Genomic DNA, 9,507 nt, shown 5'->3' on the forward strand with positions numbered 1-9,507 from the left:
CCTCTCGTTTCCTTACTGGGAGGACAAGCTCTGGATCTCTTGCCACCCAGGATCCAGCGATTCAGAATGAGACTCATGCGTTACTCGTACACTGTGCAGTACGCCCCAGGGAAATCGCTCTGGACAGCAGATACTTTGTCCCGCTCACCTCTGAAAAAACCAATGAACCTGTCAGACAAAGAGCTAATGGAAAGCACAGACATATATGTGGACAGTATTGTAGCAAACATGCCTGTCAGTTCATCTTATATGCAAACACTGAAGGAACAACTGAAAAGCGACAGTGTGTGTGCTCGCGTCATGGACATGTGCACCGAAGGCTGGCCAGAACATGCAAAACAAGAGCCTTTACTGCGAAATTACTGGCCTGACCGAGCCACGCTCACTGTTGAAGACGGCCTTTTGTTAAAAGACACACGGCTTGTCATTCCTTCAGCAATGAGAAACGAGGTGCTGGAAAAACTACACGAAGGACATCAAGGTGTTGTAAAATGTAAAGCTCGTGCACGCCAAACAGTGTGGTGGCCCGGGCTGAGTCAACAAATCTCTGAGATGGTGCTCAAGTGCAAAACGTGTATTCAAGAAAGACACAATAACAGTGAGCCACTCATGCCAACAGAATACCCTGCCCGCCCATGGCAGAGAGTGGGCACAGATCTTTTCGAGCTGGGAGGGAAAACTTACCTTCTCGCTGTTGACTATCACTCTAGATTTGTTGAGATTGCTTTGTTAAACAGGACAAAATCAAACGACGTCATTACTCACCTGAAATCTTTCTTTGCCCGTCATGGCATCCCAGAGGTCCTCATGTCTGATAATGGGCCACAGTATTCAGGTCAAATCTTTACAGACTTTGCAGCAGCATACGGCTTCAAACACATCACAAGCAGTCCCAAGTTTCCGCAAAGTAATGGAGAAGCAGAACGTGCTGTGCAGACTGTAAAAAATCTTCTGAAAAAAGCAGCTGATTCTTATCTAGCTCTTCTTGCCTATAGAGCTACACCACTGCAGTCCGGATACAGCCCTGCAGAGCAGACGTCTGCGAACCACACTGCCGATGCTTCCATCGCAGCTGGAGCCCACACTGCCGGACAACGCACTGCTCGCTTGAAAGGAAAGGGAGAAGAGGATGATGGACTTGGCAAACTTCAACAGGCGCCACCGCGCAAAACCTTTATGCAGCCTGTCCCCAGGAGAGCAAGTTTGGGTGACTGATGTCAAAACTACAGGCACTGTTATCCAAAATCACTCTACACCCCGATCATACACAGTGGAGTTACCACAAGGGACTGTGAGGCGTAATCGTGTGCATTTGATTCCTTTAAGTTCACCTGTGCATGAACCTGCTAATGTGCCTGTGTTGCAGAAGCCTCAAACACCCAGTGTGATCCCTGCTACACCTGTTAACACTGATGTGGTCAGAACCAAGTCAGGGAGGCCAATAGTTAAACCTAAAAAGTTAGATCTGTGAGAGAAAAAAAAAAAAAGGTTGTTGTTATGTAACTGTGTTATAATGGTTTTGTAGAGCACAGTAAAATAAAGCTAAAAAGAGTTGTTAAGAAAAGAAAAGAACAAGAAAACAAAAACAAAAGGTTAAAAATGTAATGCAGATTGTTTGCCAGATGTTCTTGTATGGCTTTGAAAAAGAGGAAAAAAGAATCAAGAGGTAGTCTGGTTGGAAGTTCTGTCTTGAGAAAAGTAATATTCTGTTTTTGTTTAAAAGGGGAGATGTGGTGTATTCATAATTGTCTCTGGTACATTTGTTGTATGGGCAGTATGTGTTCACTGTTTGATTGTGTAATTACGTGTTACGCACTGGCAATGCATGCCGGTAGATGGTAATACAGGAAGTAAAAAGAGATGGTCTTTGTTCTGTCCTTATTGTGCGTCCCTTTGCCCAACTTGACAGACAGCTAACGGTTTCAATGAACATTGGAGGCGGAAGTAAGTTTAAGGCTTTTTACTTCGTCAGTGGTTCAATGATTGACATCCTTTTCTTCCCGTAAAACTAAAAACAAACACAAAGTAAATGTCACAAGATGTCTTTTCCTCTTTACACACACTTCTAGAATATGAACTATACTGTTATATAGTATGTGTAATCAACAGCGACTCAGTATTGATCACAATACAACTTAGCGAGTTTAGCTTCCTCAAAGATAAACATAGCACATGAAATAACTGGTTTCTAAACAAATCTATGTAATAGAAATGCACCAAATAAACTTGTAAACATGTTGTACATTAATACTCACAAGCAATAACTCTCCAAGGCAGAAACGTTTTAAAGAGCAACAACATATTCTGCAGGCTAACAAGCGACCAGCTTCCTGTTTCCTCTACCCACAGGAACACAGAAAAACCCCACCAAAATAAAAGCTGGTGAGTATTTCCACTATGACCAGCAGAGGGTGCTGAAGAGAAAGAACCTATGCATGTCATAACACTCCCCGTCTGGTATTGTAAAATACCATTATGAACCAACTGAAACATCATAAACTGCAAGATTTTACAGATTATATCTGAATACAATGTTTACCATCATGACACACATACTTCTCAGTCCTTTGGGGACATCAATAACACTGTCTCTGACACAGGTCTCAGGTAAGTATTAATAGTTCCATTTCTCGAGACCCTCACTTCAATCTTCCTGACCCTGCCATCCTTATCCGGGAAGATCTGGTTGACAAGTCCCATTGGCCATTCATTCCGCCTCGCTTGTGCGTCTTTGATGAGCACCAAATCTCCCACCTTGAGGTTTGTATGGTTACGTTGCCACTTGTTCCGGCTTTGCAGTGTCCCTAAGTACTCCCGTCTCCATCTGGTCCAAAATGTGTTTGCAAGGTGTTGAACTTGCCTCCACTGCTGTCGATGGAGATCCTTCTCAATAAAACTTCCCGGAGGGGGAAGAGGAGTGCACACCTTCTGAGTGAGAAGCATGGAAGGTGTCAACAGGAAGGGTGTGTCAGGATCTGTTGTGATAGGAGACAAAGGTCTAGCATTAATGATGGCTGTTACCTCTGCCATTAGAGTAGAAAGCACCTCATGTGTCAAGTGAGAGTGCGGGGTTTGGAGAAGCATTGCATCCAGGATACGTCGGGACAATCCTATCATACGTTCCCAGCTTCCTCCCATATGAGAAGAGTGAGTTGGATTAAAGATCCAGGTGCATCCCTCTTCTCCCAGGTATGTTTTAATGCTTGACACGTCGGGATCTGTCAGTGTGAAACCTAGCTCCAGGCAAGCACCAACGAAATTAGTCCCACAATCGGATCGAATCTGCTTAACAGGCCCTCTCAAACTGAAGAATCGACGCAGGGAATTGATGAAACTTGATGCGTCCATCGACTCAATCAGTTCAATGTGCACAGCACGTGTGCTAAGACACGTAAAAAGAACAGCCCACCTTCTGCTATTTGCCTGGCCTCCTCTTGTGCGCCTTGTGACCACAGACCAAGGGCCAAATACATCCAAACCCACGAAGGTGAAAGGAGGTTCGGTGCTGATACGATCAGAAGGCAGATCTGCCATTCTTTGCTCAGTTGCTTTCTTCCTAAGTCTGTTGCAGGTGATACAGTTGTGGATAATCTGTTTGATTAGCCTCCTTGCTCCTGTAATCCAATATCCAGCAGTACGGACTGCACCTTCTGTGAACACCCGTCCCTGATGCATTACTCGCTGGTGATGGTGTTCTACTATCAACTTGGCAACATGGCTACCACCTGGAATAATGAGAGGATGTTTCTCCTTGTAGTCGATGTTGGCGTGTTTGAGCCTTCCACCTATCCTCAAGAGTCCTTGATCATCACAGTAGGGACTGAGTTTTTGTAAAGAGCTGTGTTTTGGTATGTCTTTACCATTAGCAATACAGGCAAGTTCCTCCTCAAACATTTCCTTCTGCACACTTTTGATGACGACAATCTCAGCCTTTGTCAGTTCCTCTGCTGTGCGAGACTGTTTGCAATGATGCCATGAACTGCAAGAGGGACCTTCATCTTTGCTCTTGAAGACCTTTGCAATATGAATGAGCAAACTAAGGGCCTTGAGGAGTTTCTTCAAAGAGGAAAAACGTCTGAACCTTTGCGATCCAAGCAGAGACCCATCATTACTCGTGTGAGTGACAAAGCTGCGTATTTCATCATCCAACTCGGGGTCCACAAGGTCATAGGTTTCAGCTTCTCTTGTAACACTAGCTTGTAACAAGAAGGCAGGTCCTTTAAGCCAGGCACTGTCACCAAGCATGGCGGCAGGCACCGAGCGTGTGCCTATGTCAGCAGGGTTAGAGCTCGTAGGGACATAGTGCCATTGTTTTGGTTCTGAAATCCTCCTGATTCGCTGCACCCTGTTGCCAACATATACATAGAACCTCTTCGTCTGGTTGCTTATATAGCCTAAAACCACACGACTGTCTGTGTAGAATTCAACTGCCTCAAGATTTAGGTCCAGTTCACTTGTGATGACTTCAGCAAGCTCTGCAGCTAAAACAGCAGCTCCCAATTCCAGTCTTGGAATTGTATGAGCAGATTGTGGGGCCAATTTTGCTTTCCCTAGAACGAAGCCCACCTTATGGTTCTGATTTTCGCCAGTGGTCTTTAGGAAAGCAACTGCTGCAATGGCTTTAGTGGAGGCATCTGAAAAGATGTGTAACTCTTTTCTGATTGCTGTTGACATCGTAGCAGAAGCGTAGGTCCTTGGAATATGTACATTCTTGAGATCGACAAGAGATTCTTTCCATGTATCCCACTCGGCCTCCCTTTCTCTAGGCAGTGGAGTGTCCCAGTCTAGGGCCTCACTTGAAAGTTCTCTCAGCAGCATCTTTCCCTGGATTGTAACCGGTGAAGCAAATCCTAAGGGATCAAAAAGACCATTGATTGTAGCTAAGACACCTCGCTTTGTAAAGGGCTTCACTGTCTCTGCTACTCGAAAGGTAAAGGCGTCTTTCTTTAGGTCCCATATCAGACCAAGACTTCGCTGTGTAGGTGTCACATCAGTCTCCAGATTTAGCTCTTTAAGCCCCTTTGCACGGTCATCTGGAGAAAACGCATCAAGAACCTCAGAGCTGTTTGATGCTATTTTATGCAGGCGAAGGTTAGATGTGGCAAGCATTTCCTGTGCTCTCTTCATTAGATCAATAGATTCACTGGCTGTGGGCCTTGACATAAGCGCATCGTCAACGTAGAACTCCCTCTCAATGAAGCGTCGTGCATCTGATCCGAATTCCTCTTCACCATGAGCTGCTGCACATCGAAGGCCGTATATAGCTACGGATGGTGAGGGGCTGTTGCCAAACACGTGAACCTTCATTTGATACTCACAGATGTCATTGGCAGGATTGTTGTCTTCATGCCAGAGGAAGCGCAAATAGTTTCGATGGTCCTCTCTTACAATGAAACTGTGAAACATCTGTTCAATGTCAGCGGTTACTGCAACAGTTTCACGTCTGAACCTCAACAATACTCCCAATAAGCTATTATTGAGGTCAGGTCCAGAGAGGAGAACATCATTGAGAGAGACGCCATGGCACTTTGCACTTGAGTCAAACACAACCCTGATCTGATCCGGCTTCTGAGGATGGTACACCCCAAACGTAGGTAAGTACCAGCACTCCTTGTCCACCTCAAGTGGAGGAGCCAGTTCAGCATGGTCACGATCAAATATGTTCTGCATGAAAGCAAAGAAATGCCTCTTCATTTCAGGCCTTTTTTCAAGGGTGCGCTGAAGAGAGGATAAGCGTTTGACGGCCTGGTCGCGATTGTTGGGCAGCCACTGGCGAGGTCCCTTAAATGGAAGTGGCGCCACCCAGCTGTTGCTGTCATCTATGAACATCTCTCTCTTCATGACCTCTAGGAACAGTTTGTCTTCAATAGAAAGGCCGATTTTGTTATCGTCCTCGGATGTATCAAAGATGGTGCTTCCAAGAGTGCATGCCTTAACTATAGGTGTTTCGGTGGTAGGGAAGGCTTTACGCTCAGACTTGGACCCATAATTCTCTTTGATATGAACCATATTTGGACATGGTCTGAAATAGGATGGGCGATTGTTCTCAAGCACATTAGTGTGATAGGCATCCACAGCTGCAGGCTTATGAGCATCACCTAAACAGACGTCACCAATGATGACCCATCCCAGGTCCAGTTTCTGTGCATATTGGGCATTGTGAGGACCGTTTCTATGCTGCCTCGCTTTGTGGACACTAAGTAGGTCACGTCCAAGTAAAAGGAGGATCTCAGCTTTGTGATCGAGTGGTGGGATGAGATGGGCTATTGGCCTTAGATGAGCATGTTCTGCTGCCACCTCAGGGGTAGGTATCTCAGCTCTGTTACTCGGAATGTTATTACATTCAATTATTGTCGGCAGCGCGACTGATGTGGCTCCGTCTAGTGACTCCACTACAAAGCCTGTAGCTCTTCTACCCATCATTTCTGTTGTTCCCGCACATGTACGAAGTGTGAATGGAGACTCTGACCCCTCTATGCCATAAACATCAAAAAACTCTGACCTGGCAAGTGACCGATTACTCTGATCATCGAGCATGACATAAGCCTTTGTCACTCGCTCTGGCTGCGCTTTTGGGAAAACCTTTACCAAGCAGATCTTAGAACAGGATCTTCCTCTCTGAGCTTCTCCACATACTTCGGTACAAGTCGATGTTATAGCAGGCTGAGTTGTCTCTTCTGTGCCCTCCCCGCCATGACCAAAGAGAGTTGCAGGAGGTGGTCCTGGATGAAGGGCAGAGATATGATTCCTGCTTTCACATTCTGTACACTTGATTGTTGTGCTACAGTTCTTGGCCATGTGACTAGTGGAAGAACAGCATCTAAAACAGATACCATTGTCCTTGAGGAAGGTCTTACGCTCCTCAATGGGTTTATTGCGAAACCCTCTGCAGCGCTTGAGGGGATGTGGCTTTTTATGAATAGGGCACTGCCTTTCCACATCACAGGTTTGCTCTCTCACGCTGTCTTGGCCAGCTTTCCCCTGTGATATTTCCGTCTTGTGAGCAGAGACCAAACCCTTATAGGTCTTCCTCACTGTAGTATCTGATCTAAAGTGGTCTGTTGTAGATGCTAAGAGCCTGAAGCCTGGATCATTGCGGGCTTGTGCCTCTCTGCAGACAAAGTCACAGAGAAAGGAAAATGGCGGAAAAATGACACTATGGTCAACTTTATACCTAAAACCCTGAGAGAGCCACTTTTCCTGGATATTGTGTGGTAACTTGTCCACAATTGGAGCGACACCACGTGCAGTGTCAAGATAGCTTAGCCCTGGGAGATAACCCTCTGATTTTGCTGCCTCAACCTCTTGCAGCAGGTCACTAAGCTCTCTCAGCTTAACAGGATCTTTGCTACTGACCTTTGGGAAGTTTGTAAGCCTGTCGAACAGTGTTTTTTCAATTATCTCTGGAGAGCCAAAACATTCCTCCAAGCGCTCCCAGGCTTTGTCCAGTCCAACTTCAGGACGACAGACATGCACCGTCTTTATTCTTTTCACATGCCGTGCTGAGTCGTGCCCTAGCCACTTAATAAGGAGGTCCAACTCTTCACTGGGGCTGAGTTTTAGTCCACTGATTGCATTCAGAAAGGAGGATTTCCACGCCCAGTAATTTTCAGGGCAGTCATCAAACTTTGTGAGACCAGCATTAATAAGATCCCTCCGTGCCAAGTACCTTGCTATATCACCCACCTGAGCACCGCCATCTGGTAGGAGTTGAGGTGTGACTTGATCAGGCGACCTTTCCCTTGTGCTCTCTGGTGGGTGCGGTGTTGAGTGGAGATAAATACCAGACTTTGGTTCCTGAGATAGCCCTGATGTTGGAATGGCTTTGTTTCTCATTTTGAACAAGTGAGATTCAACATATGGAGTACCAAAGCTTTGCCTGGGTTGAATCGTGGGCTTCAGCTCATGAACAGTTGACTCTCTATGCTCTTCCTCTGGTTTAGCACTCTCGGTTGGCTGTAGATGCTGCTCCACATACTGCCGTGTCCTTTCAGCAGTCTCTTCAAAGGCTGGTTTCCTTTCAGTTTTGACAGACTCCTCTGCTGCAACCTCAAGGATGCTGGCTTCAGCCATAGCTGCTGCTACCTCCTTTTCATACTGTAAAGTGTTCAATTTGGCTTCTATGCGAGCCTTTTCAATCATCATTTCTGACTCTATTTTGGCATAATCGGCTCGTGCGCGAGCTGCCTCCAGTTTAGCACGAGCTGCAGCAGCGGCTCGACTGGCTGATGATCCACTCGATGCTATAGAGGCCACTGACCTGGTCTCTAGAGCCGACAGCTGCGTTATTTCTTTTGTGGCTTGTGTGTCCTCCATCCCACAATGCTGCTGTGTGGCAAGCGTAAGCAGTAGTAGAGATGAGACGTGCTGGCAGACGAAGTTGCTGTCTTTGATTATCTCTGCTCGCTGAGAAGCTGCTTTTTTACTGTTCTGTCCTTATTGTGCGTCCCTTTGCCCAACTTGACAGACAGCTAACGGTTTCAATGAACATTGGAGGCGGAAGTAAGTTTAAGGCTTTTTACTTCGTCAGTAGTTCAATGATTGACATCCTTTTCTTCCCGTAAAACTAAAAACAAACACAAAGTAAATGTCACAAGATGTCTTTTCCTCTTTACACACACTTCTAGGATATGAACTATACTGTTATATAGTATGTGTAATCAACAGCGACTCAGTATTGATCACAATACAACTTAGCGAGTTTAGCTTCCTCAAAGATAAACATAGCACATGAAATAACTGGTTTCTAAACAAATCTATGTAATAGAAATGCACCAAATAAACTTGTAAACATGTTGTACATTAATACTCACAAGCAATAACTCTCCAAGGCAGAAACGTTTTAAAGAGCAACAACATATTCTGCAGGCTAACAAGCGACCAGCTTCCTGTTTCCTCTACCCACAGGAACACAGAAAAACCCCACCAAAATAAAAGCTGGTGAGTATTTCCACTATGACCAGCAGAGGGTGCTGAAGAGAAAGAACCTATGCATGTCATAACAGTCTTACCGCACACAGTGGTCCCGCGTACTTATTCAGATTCAGAGTAAGAATCACACAGTGCCATCTCTAGTTGAAGGTACAGTCAGCTGTTTTTTGAGTTTATTTAAAAGAAAAGAAATGCTGTACTCATAAATATTCCTCGGTCAGTGTGTAATTATGTTTTCTTGGTTTGTGGAAGTCCCCATGTTGGTCGCCACCTTGAAAACAGTGGCTTAGATGAACTGTTCTGCCTATTCCCTTTTTATGTGTTTGTCTAGAGACTGACCACATGGAGTACACCAAAGGTGCAGGAAAAGAGAAGGCGTAGGCATTTGCATGCTGTGGAGACAAATGTTACTGAAAAAATAAAAAGAATTTATTTATTTTTGTTCTTGTCCTATGCGCACAGAGATTTCTCCAAATCCTCTGAATCTTTTCATGATATTATGTACTATGACAAAAAAAAAAAAAAAAGTGTTTTTTTTATACCCAGTTATGTTACTGACTTACTGCCAATTAACTG

General features: G+C 45.1%; 1 protein-coding gene across 2 annotated transcripts; it reads right to left on the reverse strand.

The window, feature by feature from the left end:
- Positions 1-1,145: 1,145 nt before the first annotated feature.
- LOC308398129 (uncharacterized protein) lies at positions 1,146-8,997 on the reverse strand. Of its 2 annotated transcripts, XM_080884570.1 has the most exons (3): positions 8,814-8,997; positions 1,817-8,566; positions 1,146-1,465 (listed from the first exon to the last, which is right to left on the reverse strand). In XM_080884570.1, the coding sequence occupies exon 2, from the start codon at positions 8,314-8,316 to the stop codon at positions 2,560-2,562; it is 5,757 nt and encodes a 1,918-aa protein (XP_080740696.1). In that variant the 5' UTR covers positions 8,317-8,566; positions 8,814-8,997; the 3' UTR covers positions 1,146-1,465; positions 1,817-2,559. The 2 variants fall into 2 exon arrangements, with proteins under 2 accessions (XP_080740696.1, XP_080740695.1); XM_080884569.1 differs by having other exon boundaries at positions 1,817-8,997.
- Positions 8,998-9,507: the final 510 nt, after the last annotated feature.

Source organism: Rhamphochromis sp. 'chilingali' (assembly GCF_963969265.1).
Source record: "Rhamphochromis sp. 'chilingali' genome assembly, chromosome: 6".
NCBI classification, from domain to species: Eukaryota; Metazoa; Chordata; class Actinopteri; order Cichliformes; family Cichlidae; genus Rhamphochromis; species Rhamphochromis sp. 'chilingali'.